Source organism: Macrobrachium rosenbergii, chromosome 42 (assembly GCF_040412425.1).
Source record: "Macrobrachium rosenbergii isolate ZJJX-2024 chromosome 42, ASM4041242v1, whole genome shotgun sequence".
Classification (NCBI taxonomy): Eukaryota; Metazoa; Arthropoda; class Malacostraca; order Decapoda; family Palaemonidae; genus Macrobrachium; species Macrobrachium rosenbergii.
The window spans coordinates 42821322-42848821 of NC_089782.1; the positions used below are offsets into that span (position 1 = coordinate 42821322).

The window sequence follows — 27500 nt, forward strand, 5'->3', positions numbered from 1 at the left end:
AGATTATCCAGCATTTGACCAAGTACTTGAAGTGGATCAGTGACTGAAGATTATCCAGTATTTGACCAAGTACTTGAAGTAGATCAATGACTGAAGATTATCCAGTATTTGAACAAGTACTTGAAGTAGATCAATGACTGAAGATTATCCAGTATTTGAACAAGTACTTGAAGTGGATCAGTGACTGATGAATGAGAGTTAAAAATCATTGTGTAATAAAGACCCAAAATATTCAGATAATGTCTCTCAGAAACTAATAAGAGGAAAATGCCTACCAGTTTTAAGTCGTATTTTCTTTGAACTGATGTAAGTTGCTAGTTTTAGTGACTCATTATTTTGCAAGGAAGGAGTGGCCTTCCTACTACGGACCTTGCTATTGTTATTTTATCTGGGCTGGGGAAAATATTAAAGTAGAACTTCCATTCTAGTTCTCAACTAGGATGGGTGACCCCTGGCACTGACAATAAAAAAACATATATATATATATTATATATATATATATATATATATATATATATATATATATATATATATATATATATATATATATATATATATATATAAATATATTATATATGATTTATATAAATAAAGTTTGACGCAGGCTTTGTGATTTTTCGTTCAAAGACAGTTTTTTATTATAGTTTGGCAGTAGGTTTTTCGCACCAGGCTGTAATTTTTTCCCATGACGGTTTTTTAATTTTATTTTTTTTATTTTTTTTTATTTATTATTATTTTTTTTTTGTCCTTGGGAAGAGTGATATTGACGTCATTGAATTTCGGTGTCCGCGACGCTCACGCCCCAATCTATTGAAAAAATTATTATGTCAAAATAATGTTAAAAATAAATATTAGTCGATGCGTTTTATCACGCACCGTCCGTTTCCTGTTTGTTCCTTAATGAAATCCTATTTGCTTGTTTTTATTCCATTTTAATGTGGCATTAACCCTAATGGTGGTATCTTCATTAATCACTTAACAAATTAACGTTGTTGTTTTAGTAAACGTTTTCTGAATGGACAGTGACTTTAGCAAACTCTTCATTTATTTTTTTTTCTCTTGAGTGAGTTGTTATTTGGGCTGACATTCCCTCGTATACATAACGATTTCGTAATAATTTGTGTTTTAAATATAATTTTTTGTAATAAGGTGCGACGTATGTGAATCATTTTTTTTACTCAAGTTGTGATTGTGCTAATATATTTCCCTGATATCTAATTTTATTTATTTATTTATTTATTTTTTGAGCGTTTGATTTTAATGATCACGCTCTTGATGCAAGCTTCACCACGAGGGAATATTTCCACCAGGAAAATTAACATTGAATCATTCGTTTGAAATAACCGCGTGTAAACACTCTTATTTATTGCCAGTGAACACTTACATCATGAAAGTTGACGTAACTAACGAAAACTAAATATATCAAGTCAGACAAAACCCACAATTAGTAATGGAAACGGGCGCGTTACAATCTGTCATTCTACAACAGTGATAGTACACCGTATCAGTGGTTTTCTTGGCTGATTGCTACAACAGCTGGTTCTCTTGTTGATAGTTCTAAATAAATGAATAAAAAAAACAAACCACAATAACGTTATTTCTGTGAACTTGTGCCAGTGATACTAGTGAGGACATTTGCTAGCGATTTCACATGCATCAATAGATGAACTTTGAGAACTTTCTTTTTTAACATTTCACTAGAGTTAGCTTTCTCTAGGGTCAGTCCGGAATTTGGGGGGGCAGGTCTTCAGACCCAGCTTTCGCAGATCCAGATCAAATCCAATCACGAAACTAGAAAGTGGGTAATTGGTGAAAGAAAGAAAGAGAGATTTTACATGTATATTAATATAAAAATGTGACCTCAGAATTTTTCCAGCGTGGTCGATTCGTCTTGTCAGGTTTACGCTGGGAGTACTACTAGTGGATCTCGACGTATTTAAGGATTTTCTCTCTCTCTCTCTCTCTCTCTCTCTCTCTCTCTCTCTCTCTCTCTCTCTCTCTCTCTCTCTCTCTCTCTCCAGAGAGTTAGAGAGAGAGAGAAAAGTAACAGAAGAGTGTCCTGAGAATTCAGACAAGTGATTCACCAACCAAAAATTGTTTGAATCAAGAGATGTATTTATAAACAATCATCCACCACCTTTCCCAATTAGAGTTAGAAGATTGTTTGAGTCTCTGAATATAAATATACAGACACCTTCAATGATAAAATTACCTCCTCCTTGGGCTGTGAATAAAATGAAAATTTGTACACACCTAAAATATTTATCAGAAAGTTACTTATATATCACCAGAACACCATAGACCAAAATCACATTCAGTAGAACATATAATCCGAAAAGGTCCACTTTACGCTATATACACAGACGGATCAAAGGCACAGTACGGAGTGTGATATGACTCAGTATCCTAAGACAAAACGTATCAGTTCTCTCTGCCTGATAATGCCTTAGTATTTACAGCTGAGTTGTGCGCAATAGTATCAGCCATATAAATAATTAAAGAAGCCTCTTAATTTTTTTGTGTTTTTAGCGACTCCATGAGCGCTATAGAGGCCACTCAGAGTTACAAACCAAAAAATAATATTATACAACAAATCAATTTTTCATGCCAAAAGTTGTATAATAATGAAAAAATATTGAAATATGTTAGATCCCTGCCTATGTAGGGATTAAAGGAAACGAAGAGGCTGATAAAGCAGCTAAAGAAGCAAATGTAAACATCCCTGTTAGTGACTATATAAGATGTAAAAACATCCATTGTTAAATGGCAAAATACATGGAATGAGGAACCTACAAATAATAAACTGAAACAGGTAAAATCTTGAGTTGGAAAATGGAGTAATTCTGACGCTTCTTCGAATAGGCCATACTCGTTTGACACATGGACCCTTAATGAATAATCCACACAGCCCTCCTTCCGAATGCTCCGAGTGCAAAGTGATGATAACAGTCAAACATGTATTGTGTGAATGTCCAAAATATAACCAAGAGCGATTATCAACTTTTGGAAGTAAATCAGTGAGGGAAATTTCCCATTTAATTTTATTGCGGCGTCAGTAACCTAGGTGTTGTGACGGCAGTTTTGATAGACATAATCAGTCAGTCAATCTCTCTCTCTCTCTCTCTCTCTCTCTCTCTCTCTCTCGTGTATCTAGTGCTGTAGCGATTTCGCGCTGACAAACAGCGTGAATAAGCAGAAAGCAGTAAAAAGTAATGCTTTGAAATTTAATAAGAATATCTTATGCAGTTGTTCACAATGCGAATTATTTCTGAAAGTTTCCCTACGAATTTTATTCATATATTCCACTGAGGATTGACTTTCAGCTATATTGTACTTTTTTCTCTTACGTTTTACCCGTATCCAACAAAGAATTTAAATGCAGTCCGAGTTGATATGGTCCAGGATGTACTCAGGCCGATAAGATATCTTCCGTAAAGTGAAGTGTACATTGAATCATTTCCCGTCTGAATGGTTATGGGGTTTCAAAATAACCGATGACGAAGGGTTTGTACGTCTTATCGATATTGATTCTTTGTAATATGTATTTGATATTCAGAAACTCGCGAAAGATTGTGAGTTGAATATGTCCGGTCATCAAATGTCGAAACGTTCAAATGTAATTATACAATACGAGGTGCCTTGAAGGTCGCGTCACGAAAGCTCGCTATCTGATATCCTTGAGTCCCTATTCGCCAAATTTTGCTTTTTGTAGCCAATATCGGTGGCAAATACTTCCGTAATAACTAATAATATCGAATATTTTTTTAATGAGTGTTTGATGTCACTGATCATTCTCTTGATACAGATCTCACCACGAGGAAATATTTCCACAGGAAAAATTAATATTGAAGCATATCTTTGAAAAAACGCATGTAAACATTTTTAATTTTCTGTAAAAGTAAACTGTTTAGATGGCTTTGTCCGTCCATCCACATTTTTTCTGTCCGCCCTCAGATCTTAAAAACCACTGAGGCTATAGAGCTGCAAATTGGTATGCTGATCATCCACCCTCCAATCATCAAACATACCAAATTGCAGCCCTCTAGCCTCAGTAGTTTTTATTTTATTCAAGGTTAAGGTTAGCTATGGATCGTGCGTCTGCCAGCCGCCGACTCATCTTCACTTGACCGCATCTGGGGAGCAACTGAGCACTGCCCGGTCGTGACTGAGAGTTTCATACTGCAGCACATCGAGAGTTTCATACAGCATTATACACTGTTATTTTTTGTCAATGAAAATTGACTTCATGAAAGTTGACAAGTCTGCTTTCCCCTATGTACTTGCTCTTGTGACATCATGGTAATGAACATACAAGACTTTAATTAGGCAATAATTTAAGAAACTGTGGCTATGTTCAAAATTTGTCCCCCAAGATGCTAAAAGATGATGGAAAAGTTTTTTGATAAACGCCTTCATTTGTAGGACTGTATTGTCGTTGTAGGATAGATTCATTATTATTTTATTATTATTATTATTATTAGTAGATGAAACCCATTCACATGGAACAAGCACACGGGGGCCATTGACTTGAAATTCAGTCTTACAAAGAAATGTTGGTTTCAACCTCCCACCGGAGACCCCACACTGCAGCAGTAACTGGTCATGATACAGAGTCAGTGATTTTTCATCGCCCTGGGGGAGACACGAACCCTCGACATCTGAGTAGCACGCCACGACACTAACCTCCGTACCAGCGGACCAGCTGAAAGCATCATTAATAAAATTCATAATTTTCGGATTGTTTGAAGGATTATGAAGCCAGCTGACTCAAAGATGGGAAAAATTATATTTTTTTTCACGGTATATATGAGAGCAAAATAAAAAGTTAAATCTATATATCAGCATAATCTGACTTCTTGACAGATTAAAGTATGAGGTATTCAACCATAATGTACCTTTGTGTATAGTCAAAATTGAAGGTATTTTATTAGTACTTAAAACTTTATAACATTAAACTTTTTGAAAGGATGATTGTATTTGATTTTAATAGGCTGATCTGGGCTATTTAATTAATAACTAAACTTTTTAAAACGTTAGATTAATGGCAGGCTACGTAATATTAATGTAAGTTTATTTTTTTAGCCTGTATCGAAATGATCTCATTAATAACTTCAAACTTTTTGAAAGGTTAGATTAATGGCACTCATTTGATAACAAAACCTTTTTATAGGTTAAATCAAAGGTTATTGAATCAATAACGTTATCAGTTAACGTGACCTCCACTTGATGGCATGTCCTTTATAGAATAATAAAAAAAAAAGTTGGAATTTCCTTCCTCCTATATGTGGTAGACCATACATAATCGATAGCAAATTGTTGTAAACAGTCAATAATAGTCTCTCTTAGTTGCTATCGCTGTTTTGAGCAGCTTGCCAAATTGTTGGAAGACTGACGTCATTGCGAGTTATTCCCGTAAACAGATAAACAAACAAAAAATCAATCAAAACCGATATTGAATTTTGATATTTTATGACGAAGAGACTGAGAAGGGCAAATATGTCCAAACAAAGCATGGAAACTCTTCCGTCGAAGACCCAACTCGTAAGCAAGTAAAGAGTCGAGTTTTCTGTACAGTGTATAATGCTGTATGAGCCGCGGCCCATGAAACTTTCAGCCTGTTGTGGCCTGTCCTATAGCGTCCTCAGACGCACGATCGTGGCTAACTTTAACCTGAAATATATAAAAACTACTGAGGCTAGAGGGCTGCAATTTGGTGTGTTTGATGATTGAAGGATGGATGATCAACATACCAATTTGCAGCCCTCTAGCCTCAGTAGCTTTTAAGATCTGGGGGCGGACAGAAAAAGTGCGGACGGACAGACAAAGCCTTCTCAATAGTTTCCTTGTACAAAAAACTAAAAGAGGCAGAGAATGCCATACTGCTCAAAAGGTGTAATTCTGTACTCAAGACTTCCCCTCTGATGAACTGATTGATTGATACAAATGGCGTCGCAAGAACTATGTTGATAGGTGCCTTTTTTTTCAGCACCACAGGAAATGAATAACTTAAACGTGTGAAGATTAATGCATTCTCGGGAGGCCTTATCGAATTCCGCGAGTGAAGGGTGTGAAAAGTGAGGGGTGTGAAATATGATTGATATTGATGACGTGCTGCCACATACCATACCAAACCAAAGCCCTGGAGGGTCTTTATTTTTATTTAACTTTTACACTCGACGTTCTCTTTGGTTAATTTTCTTATCTTTATTTTATTTTGTGCTGTTCAGTGAAAGGATGGTGTCAAAGTTAATGGCTTTTTGTAGTACTGTTCAGTTTGAATTTTTATTATATTTTGATTGGTATTAGTGAGGATGCATATACTTGTAGATCCCTTATGACAGAAGTTAAATGGTGATTCAGCCAATTAATCTATTAATCACTCAAATTGTCGATGATTCAGTCAACATTACCATAACGAGTCAAAATCAAACGCCTTATGGTATTCAAGTGATTTTTATTATTAATATTGTCCAATATTTTAAGAACAAGTTAGAAAGATATTAATTTGACTGGTGCTTATCCGCAGTTAAGTACCCATACCTAAAGTAAAAAAAAATAAATAAATAAACAAACAATTGAACAAGAATAATTAAACAAATGAATGAACAACCCTGATAGGCGCATGGCGCTGACGAAGTGTTAGATGTTATCAGCCATCATCACGCAAGCCGGCAACACCGATGATAAGATATTCGGGCGTTCGTTCGTCCGTCCCTCCGAAGCCCCACCAGGCCCATGTTTTTGCACCTCGCGGCAATAGTTATTTGATACCGTGCGGCGCGTCGTGTTCTCTCGCTTCTTGGGACTCTAATTTCGCTTTCCTTTTCGGTATTGTTCTCGAGTTTCTTCTGTTACTGCTTTGTTGTGTTATTCGCCCATGCACCGATCGCAGGGTCCAGCGGCTTGCAATTCCAGGAAGACGGAATTGACGAGGGACGGTTTGCTCAGAGTGGGAAATGGACAACTGATATCATGTTTGTTTACTTTGAACGGACAGCGACTCAAAAATTTGTTGTCTGCGGATTACAAGCTGCTATAAATCGTATTTTAGACTGTCTATTTTGATTATATTTTTGGTAAAATGGTGCTTCATAGTGCTATAGTCATAAGTACGGCAAACTGTACGTATGGTGCCTTATACGGAAGCCAAGGTCATATACCGTGTGCATTTACTCCAGCAAGTTTGCGATAAGGACTGGCGAGTTGTAAATCAGTCGCTTGAAGTATTATATCACCAGAACAAACGAAAGGAAGACGGATCTTTTATCGTTTTATTTACAGTTCAGTTGCGAGCAAAATGTATTAAATTTTATCCGTTACAGAATTAGCATAATCGATGCTCGTGTAACGAACTGAAAGTGTTCTGCATAACCTTATCGATGGTCACGTGTTTACAAGGTCCTCCTTCATGCCATTAAAATAAACTGTGGTTTACAGTTTATTCGTTAAGTGACGTCACGATTGCTTTGGAGTAATCTTTATTCTTGTAATTTATCATATTAGATTATATTATATAGTCTGCTCGAGATTAGAGAATATATATATATATATATATATATATATATATATATATATATATATATATATGTATATATATATATATATATATATATATATATATATATATTATATATATATTAATGTATCACACATTACCACAGGTGAAAAATAAAAAAAACGGGGTGTAGGTCCTGACCGGTTTCGACTTTATCTCCAAGCCATTGACGAATGGCTTGGAAATAAAGTCGAAACCGTTCAGGACCTACACCCCGTTTCTTATTTTTCACCTGTGGTAATGTGTGATAAATGAATCACGTACAAAATTGATAATAATCATATTAATGTATGTATGTATGTATATATATCGTTCTCTTTAATAAGCACTCTATTGTTTTATTAATCATTTCCGTTGCGTCAATTGTCGCACCTGACAGGACTAAGACCTGTTCTGTCTTATCATTCTTTCGTATTAAGATTACAAACGGGAGGGACAACTTTAACTATATATATATATATATATATATATATATATATATATATATATATATATATATATATATATATATATATATATATATATATATATTAACTTCAACAGGTGGCTTGACGACTTATGTTTTCAATGGAATTTTCAAAAGGCAATTAGGCAGTTTAATTTCCTTAGCGTCGTTAATGTTGTCTCTTCCTTTTGTCATCCTAATGCGAAGGAACGAGCAGATCTCAGTCCAGTCAGGTGCGAAATGATAACGGAAATGATAAATAAAACGATACAGTGCTTATTAAAAATAACAATATATACATGTGTGTGTATATATATATAATATATATATATATATATATATATATATATATATGTATATAGTATACATACATATATATATACATATATATATATATATATATATATATATATATATTACATTTATATATGTACATATATATGTGCGTATATATTGTGGTAGTGCATTTGAGAAAATCAAAACAAAACCCATTTAAATTTTATAATTTCTTACAGGGGTCAAACAACATATTATTAAAAGTAACAGTGATGGGATCGATATGAAACACAGACATTAGTTTGTTTTGCAGTGATGCAAAATGACTCATTTCCAGTGACTTCACTTTGCTTCGACTAGAAGTGTTTTGCAATTTGCATTACATCAGATCTGAGAGTCAGCGTCATTGTTAGTTTACCTGTGATTACCTGTGATTCGAAATGCCAGGTGAGTTTTGTGGTCTTCTTGGTAATCTTTAATAAAGACGTTTCAATGTGTGTGTGTGTGTGTGTATATATATATATATATATATATATATATATATATATATATATATATATATATATATATATATATATATATAATATATATATATATAATCACACATTATCACAGGTGAAAAATAAGAGACAGGGTGTAAAGTCGAAACCGGTCAGGACCTCTTATTTTTCACCTGTGGTAATGTATGATAAATGAATCACGTACAAAAGTGATTATAATCATATATATATATATATATATATATATATATATATATATATATATATATATATATATATATATATATATACTATATATATATATATATATTTAATATTATATATATTAGATATATTATATATATAATATATAATATATAATATTGTAACAACTCTACATTTCTAAAAATTTCTTTTTTTTCATGGGCCTTGTTTAAATAAAAAACAGTAAACTTATCGACTACAAATATATATATATATATATTTGCGAGCATACACAAGTTATCTCTAATCTAGGAACTGAGTACACTTAATCTTTCTGTAAAGTGGATGACGAAAACCAGCCACTTTTCGACATTGTTTTAGTTTTATGGTTTGCGGAGATTTGGTTAGGTTTTATGGGACATCCATAACAAAGATTCTCGTCTAAATTATCCCCCCAGCACCATATGGCTTCGTTCCATGGCACACAGACATCCGGCAAGAAAGGAATGTCACCGCATTTTGTGGTGATCTCTACAGATACGAGAGAGAGAGAGAGAGAGAGAGAGAGAGAGAGAGAGAGAGAGAGAGAGAGAGAGAGAGGGGGGGGGAGGTGCGGGTTGGTGGGGGTGGGTTTTGGGAAGATCAGAGAATCACACGATGAAGTAGCTTAGCTGTTAAACTTTGTTAGTGCTTTCAGCAATGATTTGCTAAAAAAGAAAAAAAAGCAGAAAATCATATAATAACACGATTGTGTGTTTGTGTGTGTGTATGTATATGAGAGAGAGAGAGAGAGAGAGAGAGAGAGAGAGAGAGAGAGTACATGATGATGAGAAAAATTAATCTCCTATAATTGGAGAAGAGTGCAGTAGGAAGGAGGAAGTTACTTGTAAATGATTTATATATATATATATATATATATATATATATATATATATATATATATATATATATATATATATATAGAGAGAGAGAGAGAGAGAGAGAGAGAGAGAGAGAGAGAGAGAGAGAGAGAGGCTTGATAAATGACTAAAGAGGACAGAAGTGGCAAGAACGGAATCACATGTCGGCATTACAGAGAGAGAAAGTGAGGAATCACAGTAGTAAGAGAGAGAGAGAGAGAGAGAGAGAGAGAGGGAGAAAGAAACGCGATAATGAGAAAACAAAAGAGTTCTGTACTCGACACCTTTATCAGTGTCGAAATAAAATTATTTTCTTATCACGTCCCCAGTGACGTAGATGACTCGTCTCCTGATAAACACGAGCTAGAAGGTCAGATGCACCTGCACGATTTCTTGTTATTTGTTGCGGCGCTCGGGGTTAACTTATCAAAATCTTATAGTGGAAGTGCCGTAAAAAAATAATACTCAGAGCTTGGTATTTGTGCTCGTATCCTCTTTGATAAGTTGGGATTTTTATCGAGAGTTTTCTGAAAATAAATCAGGGTTAGGTATTTGTGTCATATCCTCTTTGATAAGTTGGGATTTTTATCGAGAGTTTTATGATCACGATGAGATTGGCGAGTTCTCAAGGGATTACATTCCGAGGCAGTACGATTTCTTTGATGTTTTTCTTTTATTCTCTCTGCGGTGGAGCATTGAAAGGGCGTCACCATTTTTTTTAAACATGGCATTGTCTGGCACTGGAATACATCTTGTTATCACTGTTATAATTATGTATATGTAAATTTATATTTGTTACTTTTCGTTATGGTGGAATAACAGTGTTTAATTTTACGTTTTTTTTTATCAATCTCTTGTAGGTTATCATAGAAAATACGGTATATTATATTGTTAGCAATGTTTTTATATTTTTTTTACCAATTTATTTATCATTTTCGCAGTGGAATATTTAGTAAAATATCTTGCATAAGTCACCATGCTGTTGATAATGAAACAATAGTATTGTACGGAATTTTGTTTCATTTTTTTGATGAAATATTAACTGGGACTTCATATTTCAGGCGAAGTCGAGTACTTCAGCATTTTGGACAACAAGTCGGCCACCAAGACCTACTGGGAGACTCGCATGTTGGCCACTATGGACGATGGCGGATGGGAGAGTGTGGCCAACGTCAGATTCCAGCCCGTTCCTGGTGTGACTCCCGTCGTGGTCCAGGTCTGTGTTTTTTGCCATAAACCGGAAGAGGTTTGTCGTTTCCATGGCTGTCTTTTGAAAGTCTGGGTCTTTCTTCACTATTTTTAAGTGAAATTAATATGTAGTGTTTTGTATAAGTGCCTCTATCTTCTGTCTATAAGATTTCCCTTCTCTTTCTGTACTTTCTCTATGACAGGGGTTTCCTACCATCTTATCTCTGCCATTTCGAAATGATCTCCTTGGTATTTTCTTTGCAATAATTATACATAAATATACATGACATACTTTGTCCATGTATGAGCTGAAAGATCAGTCTACGACTGACTAATGCCATGTTAGTAGTAAGGAGCAATTCCTGTGTTAGGCTGCTTTGAAGTGTCAGTATCTTGGGCCGCGTAGTTTCTCAAGACTGAGAGGAAGCGCTTTGTGGAGGAAGTGAAATCCACATTGACGAGGAAACGTCTCCTAAATAGCTGAGGAGCCTGTCCATATAAGGCCACTGGGTGCAACTCGATTGCTTTTACATACAGCAAGCGAGAGATTAAAGTAATGTTTCCATTGTTGCAGATTTGGAAGCCATATATTCGAGAGTATGGGCTATACAATGCAATATCTCATATTACTAGTACACAAAGAAGTTTGTGATTGGTAAAGACAAGAGTAATTACAGGAAATTGGTTATGCATACAGAGGAAAAGGACCAGATATTTTGGCCCTCGGTAATGCGAATGGGAAAGATTTTTGGGGTTCTGGAATGATAAAATGTAGAAATGTTTTATGGGAGATCAAATGGCAAGGAAAATAGTAAGCGTATGCTTGTGCAGAGATAACGGAAAAGTGAAGAAATTGACTACAAATTGGAGAACAAATATATTTAAAACCACAGGCAGTTTCGGAGCGTCATGCGCGCCCCGTAGGGGGTAGTGCCATCAGTGTGTGGTCCACTGTAGGCACTACTTAAGATTCTTTGCAGCGTGCCTTCGGCCCATAGCTGCAACCCCCTTTCGTTCCTTTTACTGTACCTCCTTTCATATTCTCCTCCATCTTACTTTTCACCCTCTCCTAACAATTGATTCATAGTACAACTGCGAGGTTTTCCTCCTGTTACACCTTTCAAACCTTTTACTGTCCACTTCCATTTTAGCACTGAACGACCTCATAGGTCCCAGTGGTGGACCTTTGGCTTAAATTCTAAATTCAGTTCAATCCCTCTGCAGCGCGGGGACACTGAAACCCAGCTACACTGAAGTGGGAGCATGACGCTCCGAAACTATCTGTGCTTTTGAATATATTTGTTCTCCAATTCAGACGGATAATGACATTGAAGTGATTGAGGCTTACAAATAGAAAGTGAGAGTAACGTGTACAGTAATGCAATCAAGGCTCCAACCTCAAAAGAAGTAACTGGACAGGATCGCTACATTGTAATTCACAAAGAATCACTTAGGAAAGTCAAGGGTTTGATTCATTACCATAAAATGAACCTAAGAAAGAAAATGAGGTTATGGCCTTGCAGTCAGGGGAATCAGTTCATGCGCCAGATAATTTCATGTATCTTTTGTTTTCGCCGAGAGGGTCAGTTCACTGCAGCATGAAATAAATAAATATTCTTATCCAATAAAGTGTGTCATAGAAGGACAAATTATTATTATTGTATAACAATGGTCATTTTTTACAATGAAATGGTCATGGCGTCATGAGATACAGTAATGACTTATTTTTAAAATTGTTTTTTGTTAAGGTAGTCATTTTTTTTAGGAATGCCATTATCAATATTAAATCCAGTGTACTATTCTTAATCGTAATTCCAAATTAGTATCATAAATATTTTGATGAAATGTCACATAATAGCCCAAGGAATAACCACCACCACCACCTCCTCCTCCTCCTCCTCCTCCTCCTCCTCCTCCTCCTCCTCCTCCTCCTCCTCCTCCTCCTCCTCCTCCTCCTCCTCCTACTACTCCTACTCCTGCTGCTGCCTCCTCCTAATTATTAGATCCTTCTCCTCCTCCTCTCCTCCTACTACTACTACTACTACTACTACTACTACTACTACTGCTGCTGCTGCTGCGGCTGCTATTATAATTATTAGATCAAAACCTCTTCCTCCTCCTCCTCCTCCTCCTCCTCCTCCTCCTCCTCCTCCTCCTCCTACTACTACTACTACTACTACTACTACTACTACTACTACTATTATTATTATTATTATTATTATTATTATTATTATTATTATTATTATTAGGTCCTAACCTCCGAATTCTTCCGCAGGGCGAGGAGAGCATCGACACGGTGACTCCCCCTCCGGAATTCATCCCGGCTCCCCCTCCCCAGTTCGACAACTCCCCCGTCGACTCTGAGGGATCGTGTCCTCCTTCCCTGGAGGACCCTCTGAAGGAGCAGCCCCACCACGAGGCGGAGGAATCCCACCCAGCCAAGAAATACGTCTACGGGGTCAACGAGCAAGTGGCCAAGGTGAGAGGTCATAGAGAGCTGTGGTATTATTATTATTATTATTATTATTAGTAGTAGTAGTAGTAGTAGTAGTAGTAATAGTAGATAGAGTAGTAGTGTTAGTATTATTAATATTATTAGTATTATTAAATTTTTATTATTATTATTATTATTATTATTATTATTATTATTAGTAGTAGTAGTAGTAGTAGTATTACTAAATGCAGGAGAGAGCTGTTGTATTATTATTATTATTATTATTATTATTATTATTATTATTATTATAATTTGGAGAGTAACTTCATAGTATTTAATGCTGTACAGGTAGTTTCGTCAGGATTGATTAATTATAACTGTTTAGGAGAAAAAAGTATTACATTTTAAACTGTTTTCGTAAATGCAATACCTAGATTCTTTCTGATTTGTGAAACAACTGTAAAAATTCAATAGAGCTCTCCTTTTAACAACACTTGTACAAAAGAGGGTCCTCTCTCTTTATAAGATCTCTTTCCCATTATTATTATTATTATTATTATTATTATTATTATTATTATTATTATTATTATTATTATTTTTATTATTATTATTATTATTATTATTATATCTTAGTCATCCTATTATTACTATTCTGGTAGTTTATAGTGTTGGGGGTATGGTTCCGGGTTTCATCCTGCCTCCCTAGGAGTCCATCACTTTTCTCATTATGTGCGCTGTTTCTAGTAGCACACTTTTCTGCATGAATACTGGAGCTACTTCGGCATCTAGTTTTTGCAGGTTCCTTTTCAGGGATCTTGGGATTGTGCCTAGTGTCCCTATGATTATGGATACAATTTCCACTGGCATATCCCTTATCCTTCTTATTTCTGTTTTTATTATTATTATCTCGATACTTATTATTATTATTATTATTATTATTATTATTATTATTATTATTTCCTAGTAATTATTTAGTGGGATTTAAGTCGTGTCTAATCAGAACATGAAAAGAAACTGCAAAAGTACCTACTTGTATAGAAGCTCTTTTAAATCCTTTGAAACCCCATAGGGGGGTGTTAGTGCCGTCAGTGCACCTCACGCGGTGCACTGTAGGCATTACTTAAAGGTTCATCGCAGCGTCCCTTCGGCCCCTAGCTGCAACCTCTTTTATTCCTTTTACTGTACCTCCATTCATATTCTCTTGCTTCCATCTTGCTATCCAACCTCTCTTAACATTTGTTTCTTAGTGCAACTGCGAGGTTTTCCTCCTGTCACACCTTTCAAACCTTTTTACTACCAGTTTCTGCGCTGAATGACTTCATAGGTCCCAGCGCTTGGCCTTTGAAAGAGCAAAAAACTTCTTAAAGTGCTTATATTAAAGTGGAGATTCTTCTTATAACCTTACAAGATCTAAAATATTTCATTAATAAACAGGAAGGTTTATGCTTTTAATTTCATTGAAATATTGTAATATATCCATATTTAGTTGACTTTCATGCCTAAGTATACCTCATTGCCGCTTGCACTGAATCTTTAATGTTCGTTACAAGTTTCATAGCTGTTTTTTAAGACATTCTAACAAGACATAATCCTCCTCTTTTGTCCTGGCCAGGATTAAGCTTGAGTTTATAAACTCTCATGATAGTATTCAGCTGTCAAGTTTCACAAATCAGGGTGGGTTTCACAAAATCATTTCAAAGCTTATAAGTTAAGTGGCAGAAACTAATTGTATATATGTGTGTGTGTGATTCGGGCACAGTTTCTCTCTTTCACAATTGTTTTCCACACACCACGACTCTGTGTAATTGTCCAGAACTTTGAGGAAGCATTAAAAACAGAAGTAAGGAAATATGGAAAAAGTCCGCATCATAGAAGTCAGTGCCACAAAGGCGATCACCTAAAACAACAAAAATTAAATATATATATATATATATATATATATATATATATATATATATATATATATATATATATATATATGTGTGTGTGTGTGTGTGTGTGTGTGTGTGTGTGTGTGTGTGTGTGTGTGTGTGTGTGTGTTTATTTTAGGGACAGTTCCAGCAAACTGTAACGCGACTAACAGCTCATTTCACTCGACAGGAAAAACACGGCGTCCGCGTCGTGGAGACAGTAGCCAAGAAGCCCTCCTCGCAGGAGAACGTGATCGAAGCGGAGATCATGGCCCAGCAGATGAAGGAGGACGAACTCCGTCAGGAAGTGACCCTGAAAAACACCGTCCTTCGGGAGAAAGGCGCCTCTTCCCCCGCCAGTCACGACTCTGACGAAGGCTTCGTGGATCGTCTCGGCGAGGACGTCTCAGCTGTCACATCCAGTGGATATTCCCATGGTCTGAGGGAGCACGACGGCGAAGGCGTCATTTACAATGCCGTCAGCCCACCGCCTGAGTATTTTGGCTCTGGAAAGTAAGGAAGAGTCTCTTGTTATTGTATTTTTTTTTTCTTTTTTTTTTTGAAAGTTAGAAGAATGAAAAATAAAAGTAATTTTACTGATGATTTTCTTTTCTGGACAGTAAGGAGATTCTAGTGTTTCTCGCTGTTTGTTGTGGGAGTAAGGAAGATTTTGTTGTTGTGATCTGGAAAGTACGATGAATTCTGTTCTTATTGTTGTTGCAAAAAGTAATCAGAACCCTTTTGGTAACATTGTTGTTCTGGAAAGTACGGTATATAGGGTTTTGATGCTGTAGACTAACCTGTCATGGTGTCGGCGTTTCTGATATCAAGTAAAAGTAAGTTTATTTTCGTGGCAATTATTGTTTTTAAAGCTTGCTCGGTGTCAGTCCGGTCTCCACGAGCTACTTTTTCAAGCATATTACAAAACATAATCAGAAATTGTTCGTTATTGTTTTGGCAATAATTATTGTTACTGTTACTGCGCTAAACCACCTTTACATCTGCCTTGAAGGATTCTGAATTAACGAACGCTAAGCTCAATCTATCACATAGGTAGTCTTCCTCTTTTTTATATATCTTTAATACCGCTGTACACCTTTGTTAAAGATTTTATTGTAATTTAGTTAGAGGAGTAATACACAGGAATGAATATGGAAATTAAATTATCACATTAGCAAACTGTCCGTGATCAGATTGTGGAAAGTTACTATTAATTTTGAAGTTAAATAAAAGAAAGCCTTGTGAAAATTAATAAATGCATAATTTAACTACAATATAAAAAATGGGTTTTCCAGACAGTCAATACTAGAAGCCAAGACGTAAATACTGTACTTTATGTACGCACTCTGCTTCGAACTAAGTTACTAAACAATCTCATCCCTCTGCAGCAGCACGCCCACGCCTTCCACAAACACCGAGACGAAGATCGCTCTCGAAATCAGGGAACTGAAGGAGCGAGAGGAGGAACTCCGGAGGATGAGAGCACAGCTCACCAGCTCCAGGGACACCCTCAATGAGGACGAAGAGTCCAGGAGCTCCGCCTCCAGGGAACAACTCTTGGAGGACCACTTCACCTCCTTCACTACCACCACCGACGAGGGGAATTACTCCGAGTGCGGCGATGCCGTGTCCTCAGAGGATAAGAGCAGTGATGGGTCTAATAGGTAGGTTGTTATTCTTCGGGGCCGTTTTTTCAGGTGATAGTGGCTGGTACATTGTCATGGTTCTAGTATTTCTTCAAACAATTTTAGATTTGCTGGTCAAAAGGGTGATTAATTTTAGTTTGACATTCATCCCCCAAAAAAAAGAAGAAAGGGCCTTAAACTTCCCCGCAGGTATCCTATTAAACATGGAGCTTTTTTATGGTTTAGTTTAAAGGGATTTTTTTATTATATTCATGGAGGCTGTGTATGACATGTCTGCTTTGGAAATGTTTCTGTAAATAATCTTACTTTTGGCTCTGCCGCAGAAATAATGAAATTTTTCTGTGACACCTCAGCTCTCCGCTTTTGACACTGGTGAAGAGGAGGATGATTATGAATTGACACCACAAAAGTAAAGAAAAACAAGAATAATTGCACCTGTTCATATAAGCCAAAATAGGTTTTCCATCTGAACGCACAAGATGATAAGGTCCTAGGATCGTTGATAGAGGAAACAGCTTTAACTTAGAACTAGAAAAGAATTTATATTACTTTAAGCTAGTATAACACAAACAATTTGCCTTGAATGACTTAAAAACTATTGAAATACAACAAAGTATTTGATTTTATTTGCACGTTAAAAGCTCATTTCAACACCAAATGCATACAGGGCAAACAATAAATAGATAAGCAAAATGAAAAATCCCTTCAACACTTAAATGGGAATGAGGTAAAGTTACAGAAGTTGAACAGGTAAACTGGAAGATACCGTAGGGAGTATATGAAAGACCGAAAGTAAATCAGTAGGAGCCTTAAACATGTTACAAAGATCCTTTTGCACCTTCTGTAGTGTGGCAGGTACACATTGCTAGTGGTTCTCCGTCTGTGGTACCTCAAATAAACAGATAACTACCTAACTACAATGCTGTATAAAATTCATTGTTACATATAAAAACATTCACGTATATTTGCGATGCCAAAGACCCTTTAGAAATTCAGAAATTAACTATGTTTAGTAACATGAATAAACCGTTCAGACTTGTAAAGGGCTTACTTCAGACAATTGAAACTTTACTAGCATTGAAAGCTACATCTTCTACTCAAGTTTTAAATTGAAAGTGAACACCATTCTTATAGTGATATTCAAGGAACAAATGCCCATCTTGAGTTCCAAGTACTGGGATACTGAACAAGTTATATTCCCACAGCAAAGTGGATGAAGCATTCTTTTAAGGACTACACCCAACTGGTCAACCACCTCCCAAAAACCTGTGAGAAATGCGTTTGCGACCAGTTCTGTAGCAACACGTCCCCCGTCCTGACCTATGATTAGTTTTATAGAATTCAGCATCTTCAATTACTGCAGTACTAACTAAACGTTAACACGAGAATTGCAAGGGTTCTTTACTGTATTTTTTTTTTTTTTCAGTATTTAGTTTGAAATTACCTGCTTTACTTAGCGATAGCTTTTCATTGCCTGCCAGTCACCCGTACGGCAGTTACAACAAAAATAAGCCTTAAAAGTTTTGTATTCGACAAAAATGGTCAAATTGAATTACAGTATCTATAATAGTTGCGGTAAAGTTTATGAATCACTTAAAATGATGAAATAGTTCTTATCCCAAGTTGAAATTTACGTTATTTTGATTAAAATGAACATGAACATAGAACTGGTAAACCAAAGCAGCCTGCAACATTACAAAAAGGCTTCAGGTCCAGAACCAACATCATATTTGATAGAAGCCTCATTATTTTACATTTTTTCTTTGATGGAAGTTCTAAAAATCTCAGATACATTGTTATATCTAAGATATCTCTCTCAGCAAAATGAATTATTTACAGCATTCAGCACTTTTATTAAGATGAAACCTGTATTACAGACGATTTCTGATTGCTTGGCAGGTTTAAGCAATTTGAAAGTTTTCAAACCTTGAACCTCCTTAAGAGTTATACCACCATCTGTCAAGTGTCAATAGGCACCTGAGGCTCCTTTACAGAGACGGAATTCAAGATTCTTATTACTTCTAAGGATGTAAATACTCATTCATGGGATGACAGTCAGAATTAATCCTTTGTATATTTAAGGAGTATAATCCACACCTCACATGATAATAGACAGAATTTCATTTCATCTGAAGGTGTTAATCATTTCACTAAGGTTAACTCAATGGGAATCTGGGAAGGCTGTTAGCATTAACAAATAGATTCATTTGTTTGTAAGTCAGGGTGTGATGAATCTCCCTATGTATGATAGTAATTCCCCTATGTATAACAGAGATGATAATTGCTGATATCTTTGAATATCTTAGGCCGCATATTCATGTCCATTTCGAGCCTTAAAGCAACTTTAAAAAAGGAAAATTCCAGTAAATGAAATTTGTAATACATTGTTGGTTGTCTCTCCTAAGTTAAACATTTGGTGGCCAGCTTAAACAACTTCGAAAGTACATTACGTACCTTCGTGTATTCCTGCAAAATAACTTACCTAGGCAAGAATTAAATTTTCGAAGGCTGGATCAGAGAAATATGATTCTTATGTACCAAGAACCACATAAGACTCATCTTTTCACAGTATTTCAGACAATACATTAATGCAATTGGTCTGTGCCTGGATGTCAGAGAGCTATTGTATTTTAGCAATACAATATTGTATATAACCTTAAAAGGGAGAGATTTATCCCTTATGAAATTGATTAACAACACTATAAAGTTTTCGGAGAGGAGAAGGAAATAGAAAAGGTGCAATTTACACAAACTCTAGAAAACTTATAAACAAAAATGATCTGCAAGTTCTCTTGGAAGTAAACTGAAGTTTTCTAGAGAAACTCTAGAAAACTTATAAGTATCAGTATTTTATTATTGATGATCTGCAAGTGTCCACATCTTGGAAGTAATCAGCTGAAGTTTTCTCCCTCTGGAGAAACTAGAAAACTTATAAGTATCAGTATTTTATTATTGATGATCTGCAAGTGTCCACATCTTGGAAGTAATCAGCTGAAGTTTTCTCCCTCTGGAGATCTTGTGCAACACTAAACGGAATGTTCATTTCACTTTCATAACTTTATAATCAAGTACATTTATAGATATACACGAATTGGTCTCACTCACTCCTTTGGCCAGTCTTAGAATGTAGAACAACACATACAATTAAACATGTTTTATGCGATTGTCCAGTTTACAGCCAACAGCAAACATTAAGTGACGAAAATAAATCCTTGAAAGAAATTTAGACAGAATCTTCAGTATTTTGACTTCAAGTTTGTATGTGTATTCGAGAGATGCACTTTATGAAGTAATTTGACCTCATCTAGTTGTTATATCATCAAGAGATGCAGTTTATTTATTAAAATAAGATCTAATATCTTGACTAAGAATAAACCGTTTGGGCCAGCCTCGGCAATTAATTAAAAGAGATCCAGTATCTTCACTAAGAATAAACCATTTGGGCCAGTCTTGTAAGAGCTGAGAATGTTAACTCCGTGGTCTGGTTAAACTTCTTAATTATAATGACTGAAATAGATACGTAAATAAATTAATAACTGGATATCTTATGCAATATACGTGGAATGTAGTCATTTTCTCTCACCCCCAGACCTTTGCACTGAAGTCAATTTTTCCTCATAATTACCTAGATACAGTAATGATCATAGAATCTTATTTCCCTGTCTTCTCAGTACCATTTGTATCTATGGAAATAATAACGATCATACCCTTATTTGTACTGTAATCTCATTTTCCTCATAATTCCTGTAACCTGATGCTTTTGCTGATGCTGACTTTAAACCTCTCCTAATCTTCTCCATCTCAGCCGCATCATGTCTCCTGAACTCCTACACCCCGGAACACACCTCGACTTCTCCCGCAGGAAAGTGACGGTGAAGCCCTTCGAAGATGAAGAGGAAGACCAACCTGTCTACACAAGGTAAGGGAAAAAAAAAAGTTTTCTTGGGTTATGGTTAATTTTTTTTTTTATTTTATTTCAGTCGTTTATTGGTGGGACAGTGACAACAGATGATACTTGACTTGATGATACCCCCATTCTTTAAAGGATTGGAAATTATCATTATTATTCTTATATTTGATCTTTCTCTGGTTTCATCTTCAGTTTATTTTATTTGGCTGTTTGGTTTTTCCTCGCAGTTGGATAGAGAAATCATTGTAGATGAATGAAATCAGTGAAGTTGACACGTGTGATGTGCTTCTTAGGAGATACCATAGATAGAAAATAGACAACTGTATTTCAATGATGAATTCTAAAATACCATTGGGAAGCCGTTGGCTACTTCCACAAGATTAGAGTATGTAAAGGCTTAGCTCTCATAATACCTTAAAGAGGAAGAGTTGTCCAAAGAGAAAGGACATTGCAGATTATTTATTCTAATTCCACTGAGAACATTTGAAAGTAACAGTGCGGATACTGAATCTTTCTTGACAGAAGTTTCTCGAGACAAAACTAATAAATAAGAGAACTTAAACCCTTTCCCCCTCTGATTACAAAACGTGTAAAGGCTTTTTCCTCAGGGTAGATCAAGATGATACCTTCATTCAGAAAAGTAAATAGGATTATCGTTGTTTACACATTGTTTCCTGGAGTTTTGACTGCCAGCTAACATCTTACCAGCATTGTCATCTATTTGTTGGGTAAAAATAAAAGCCCTTCTTTGTCTCTGATACACAGAATTGTTAAAGTGGGTCAAGGGAGTTTGTGATTGGTCTAACATGTGATTTTGTGATGGAGAAACGCTGATCTTCATTCTTGCCAGATGGCTGCATAAATACTGATGAACAAAGTCCAGCTTACATTTCCACTTACATTAACAATGTAAGGACGTTGTGGCCTTGATTACTTCTAAGGAAAGGTGATTCAGAAAGCAGCCTGGCTTTGGCGTCGGCGTCCCACCTTATTCACTGAGGGTTTCGTAGATCAAATTGTCTTTCTGTATTTATTCTTGGTTGTCCTGAACCACGGGTTTATTGCCATCATTATCTAATCATGTATTTGGGTCCTTACAATAATCATAACACTGCTGGAAAGATACAGTTATAAGTTTACCAATTTTAGCGTCAATTTCGGAATACTGAAAATTATCTGGCGAAAGTTACCTTACAAATCAAAATGTGGTTAAAATAACGGTGCTCTAAAATGCATGAACAGGCCTTCAGTTTTTGGGATGCTTCCTTGGTCTGTGGGCAACCATTTTCCATATGGAATAATAGACTGTAGTCATCATGAAGACTGGGCACTGCCCAAATTTTAGAATTAGAGCTTAGGATGACCTTTCTTTTTAAAACAATAACTAGTTCCTTTTGTATGACACCAATGTTAGCATTTTAGCAACATATCACAAGATTTTGCGATGAATGGCTGACGAAGTGGTTGAATTAGAGGTGAATTTTAGTAGAGGCAGTGGATAATCCCATCGCTGCTGCAGGCATTGTAGAACTATGCTAATGACTGACAACTATCAGTGATTAATAAGGTCCAAAATATTACCGACGAGCTCTCTTGTTGACGTCGTTCATTCCTATTAGTCTTGTCTTCTTGGTCAGTTTGTTTTTTAAGTGAAAAACACTGAGCATATTTTAGAAAAAATAAAATAGTAGATCACTTATAGCATCTGTTATTCAAATGCTACCTGTTTTCTGGGTATTACGAATGATCTAATTTCCTCTCACTTTTAGATATGCTTATTACTTCAAATCTTAAATTTGAGTGGAGGATAAATGAAGAAGCTGTCCCTTCCATAGCGAGATTCGGACTAACGAAACACAAAGTAGCAGCTATGCCACGTTCAAGTTCATTTCATACAAATACATTTTACTAGGTACGAAGACTTACGTAAATCCAATTAATTTCATACAGATCCATTTTACTAGAGCTAACATAGACCCATCCTCGTCGTCGTATCATAGTGTTTTAGGTTTAAATATGTAAAATCAAATATATTATTTCTCGAAGGATTATGGTATTGTAGTGATGGGACTCTCACAGCAACAAGTAAACTAAGTATTTGGAGTCATGGAACTTGTGTTATCTTCTTGCCTTTGGATGGCTTTTTTTTCCAGGAATTAGGGAGATTTAGAGGTCATTTCAGGTATGGATGGATGCTTTGTATTCATGCTTCTTAACAGCTGTGCAGATTTGAAATGCTTAAACAGCATCTCTGACGGGCCAGTTTATCACTGGGCACACAGATGAAAAGATGACTATTCTCACATGTAAACGACACAAAAAAATGACTTGACTTACCGTAAACTGGGCCATTGCTTTCTACTGTTAGGTGTGCATAGATTTGCTTTTAGTGGATCATTTTTGCAATAGCAGTGAATCAGGAGATCTGAATGTGTAACCTGAATGACTATAAATCTGAAATTGTAGAAATCCTTATGGATGTTTTAACTCTGACTACTGACTATGAACCAAGGGACAGTGACTTTGAGGTGGGCTCCAGGACTTACAGAAAAAGATCATAGTTGAACTCTTCTACTTATTTGCTGTGCAGAACTTCAAGATACATGTTCTTGGAAGGCGTTCCAATGTAGCAAGCACCAGATGAATGCTGTTTTATTCTCTGTTTAAAATTAAACTGCAAAACAATCTGGCTGTATTGCAGTGATGCTGAGATGTAACCTTAAATGTCATGCTTCTTTATAATTGTATATTAAGATAATTTGTAGCTACTTTTTTATCAAAAAGATTTTATTTATTTATAAATCAATTTTAAGATAACGGCAAATTGAATACCTTAACCTGAAAACCAGCTTTACACTGGCAGAGAAGAGAGTTGTTTCATTTAGCAAGCTCTTGTAAGGAAACAAAAATTTCTTAGTCTTTTCCCAGCATTTTAATGAGCTGTTCTGTTGATGATATAGTTCGTCCAAACCGAGTCACTTGGCCATTTCGGTTGGTGGAAACGTTAGTCCTATTTTTCCAGTCTTGTGGTCTTGTAATATAGAAAGAGAACATTACGGTGAGAAGGTTTTCCATGTCAAAATATTTGTTGCTTAGGTTTAGTGAGATTTTTCTGTAGCTCATGGACTCTGTTTAGGGTTGTGGTGTTAGCCTCCACTGATCATAATAACCACTTTAGATTGTTCTGTAATGTTTTTTTTTATTGCTTGTGGTGTTGATGTGACATTATAGAAGTAGTACCCATTAATGAGTGAAATTTTCCAGCATCTGACACATACAATATAGTTCCTTTTAATCAAAAGGTTCTTCAGTTATTTTCCCACTATTCTCTCTCATTTATTCGTTGCATATTCCATTAGCAGAGGGATTGTTTGTCTTTGTCAGTTTCTTCCTTATAGACTCATTGCCATCCCAAATGCACCAAATACATTTCTAAAGCTGCTTTTAACAAAAGTAGTACTGGAGCCATTTTACTTTGTTGAATCAAGAAGCAGATTCCAGTAACACTCACAGCAATATTTGTTAATCAGTAGATGTTCATTTGCTCTACTTCGAATGCTTTTCTGTATGGATTATGGAAGAAAATATGATTGGTATATGTACGATTGGTATATGTACGTATGTATATAAACATACTTTGGTTACTTGTCCATTTACTTTCGTTAAAGTAGATGGGTACAAATTCCTTGTTATTTAGTGCAGTGAATTAGCAAATTTTAGCTTTTGAATTTTAAAGAACTTTGATGGTACCTGAGTTTGGAATACAAACATTTCTTTGTTCCTGAAGATACGAACATGTGGTGATCGCCAGGCTTACCTCCTGTGATACAAGTAGTACAAAAGTAACCTTTCAAGAAGGTATGCCACTACCTTTGGAGGTTAAATCTCAAGTCATTTTTGCCTCTCCCCTCTTCTATTATTATTTTTTATGTCCTGGGCTTCTTAAGGTCGTTTGTTGATCGTTCCATTGTCCTCTGTTTAATATAACCCCTACCCCACACACAAAAAAAAATAAAAAAATAAAAAAAGAAGTAGGAATATGAGAGAGATGGAGAGAGGCGAATTTCCTGGAAATATTGGATTGGATGTTTTGACTTGGCTCCAAGGCCTTGACCAGGCGCGCGTTCGCCCGCCCCCGCAACCCCCCACTCATTGTGCAGCGTTATTATGCAACGGGTGAGAGTCTGCTCTGACTTATGATCATCTGATTCCAGCAAAAAAAATAAAAGAGATAACGAGCTTTTAGTCATTTATGACTGAAATGCAAAACTATATATTTTAGGCGTTAGAAAATATACATTTGTGGGGATAACAAATTATATATATTTGTGGAACTTTCAATTGAAGTTAAATTATTCATTCACATGACTTTTTCGTGCGATAGATACAAATGAATAACTTATAAACGCGAAAACCCTAAGAAATTGTAAAATGCATCCATGCCCAAATTTTGTCGTGACGAAAACTGAACCATAAAAATCACAAGATCCATATCGTAGGACCAGGCGATTATCATCGAGATGTAGGAAGACAAAGCAGAAAGGCAATGCGCACGAGAGAGAGAGAGAGAGAGAGAGAGAGAGAGAGAGAAGGGGGAGTGACAGACACCGTAAACAGACAGAAAAAGGTCAGAAAGTGGAAGGTAACGGAAGTCTTGTATAATATTCAGTTTGCGGTTAACCGCCAAACGTCAATTAACCGCGGTGGGAAGCTTTGGAGCGAGAACTTTATTCCTCCTCTGACGACTCGACTCTGCCTTCACGGAGGGATCGAAGAAGAAGAAGAAGATGATCTGGAGGCGCTTACGAAGGGCTGACGACTGACTGACTGCCGTGGTTATGAGGCTCCCAGGTGGCGCACAGCTCATGATGTTTCCACCTCGGTGAGGAGGGAGGAGATTACCTGCCTCGTCGAGGCGCTCCTCTCTCTCTCTCTCTAAATAAATAAATAAATAAATAAATAATATATATATATATATATATATATATATATATATTTATTTATTTATTGCATATATGTAATACGCACACACATTTATATATTCATTTTATTTATTTATTTATTTATTTATTACAGACCTTACAGACCTACAATTCGTTCAGGTTGCCCCAGGTCCCTCAGTGTGAGGCACCTTTGATGTCTACCAGAGAGTTGCTAACGCATCTTCCGGTATATTTTGCATCTTCCAGTCTTGGATGGTCTGGGATGCATCTAGATTTTGTCGATTTAAACACATTACGCTCACTCCTGTTATGTTCCTCAGATGAGCTGGTAGCGCATTGAATAGACGCTGCATTATCGATGCTGGTGCGTGGTGGATTAATGTCCTGTGTGCTTTCCTTAATTTTCCTGGTATAGTTTTTGGCACTATTAATCTACCTCTGCTTGCTCTTTTGATAATTTTAGTTCCATGATGTTTTCGGTAATTCCTTCTATCTGTTTCCATGCTTGAATTACCATGTAGCGTTCTCTTCTCCTTTCAAGACTATATAAATTTAAGAATTGTAGTCTTTCCCAGTAGTCAAGGTCCTTAACTTCTTCTATTCTAGCTGTAAATGACCTTTGTACACTCTCTATTTGTGCCTCGACAAAGTAGGTAATCTCCTTCTCCTCACAGAGGTGGAAACATTCATGATGTATATATATATATATATATATATATATATATATATATATATATATATATATATATATATATATATATATATATATATAGAGAGAGAGAGAGAGAGAGAGAGAGAGAGAGAGAGAGAGAGAGAGAGAGAGAGACGGCCCGCCAATGGCTGTAACGTAATATAGTCAACCGACTTTGACTACTATGTTCATAATTCACCTCTGAGGTCAATCAACGGATTAGGGAAGGACTGGACCGGGGACCAGTTCGTTTACATCCTCACCGCGGGATCAGGTTTGGATTTTCTCGTGACTGCCACTCACATCACAAGGACAGTGACTGAAAATGGCCATTGAAAGGGAGAAGTGAATGTTTTGTTGATTCTCTGATTTTCTATTAACTTCTTGGTATTTTACGCCCCCCCCCACGACCACCTGAGCAACACTCGTGGTAAAACAAATTACTCTGAGCTGACTAGTGCTCGTGGTAATTCCGTTTTAACAAACACTGCGCCTTCAGTTTTACTATTGAGTTGACTACTTTACACAGACTATGGCGCGAAGTTGTTTAAAAAAAAAAAAACAAGTACTCGCAGTACTCTGCCCTAAGAGATAGCCAGTCTAATATAAAGTTACAAATGGTTCAGTACAGAAATAACATAATTTTTGTCATATCGAGATTATTATTTGAAAAATTTTCTCACTTATTTGCCAGCAAACGGCATCTACATTTTATCAATCAGTTTATCTATCCATCTGCAACATTCGAATGGTATTTAATACTGAAACAATTGACAGTAGTAGACACTGACGACTAATTTCCGGTTAAAATATACATCCGTCTATTTGTGGCATGCATACGGATGCAGTATACATTCAGAACACTTAGACAGCAGAAATCCATTATGGGTAAATTACCTTTCCATTTAATTTTCATAAAT

At 36.0% G+C, this 27500-nt stretch overlaps 1 protein-coding gene across 11 annotated transcripts in view; it reads left to right on the top strand.

Annotated features, from left to right (window-relative positions):
* The window catches only part of mdu (meduse), a 452262-nt gene that overhangs the window by 389944 nt on the left and 34818 nt on the right, over positions 1–27500 (top strand). For 10 of the 11 annotated variants that reach the window (XM_067086250.1, XM_067086252.1, XM_067086251.1 and 7 more), the window contains 5 exons: positions 10920–11074; positions 13322–13525; positions 15581–15903; positions 16779–17054; positions 20842–20955. In XM_067086250.1, coding sequence (XP_066942351.1) covers positions 10920–11074; positions 13322–13525; positions 15581–15903; positions 16779–17054; positions 20842–20955 — 1072 coding nt within the window. Of the gene's footprint in view, positions 1–6710; positions 6829–8515; positions 8724–10919; positions 11075–13321; positions 13526–15580; positions 15904–16778; positions 17055–20841; positions 20956–27500 lie in introns of those variants that run through there. The other variant, XM_067086261.1, reaches the window with a different exon arrangement.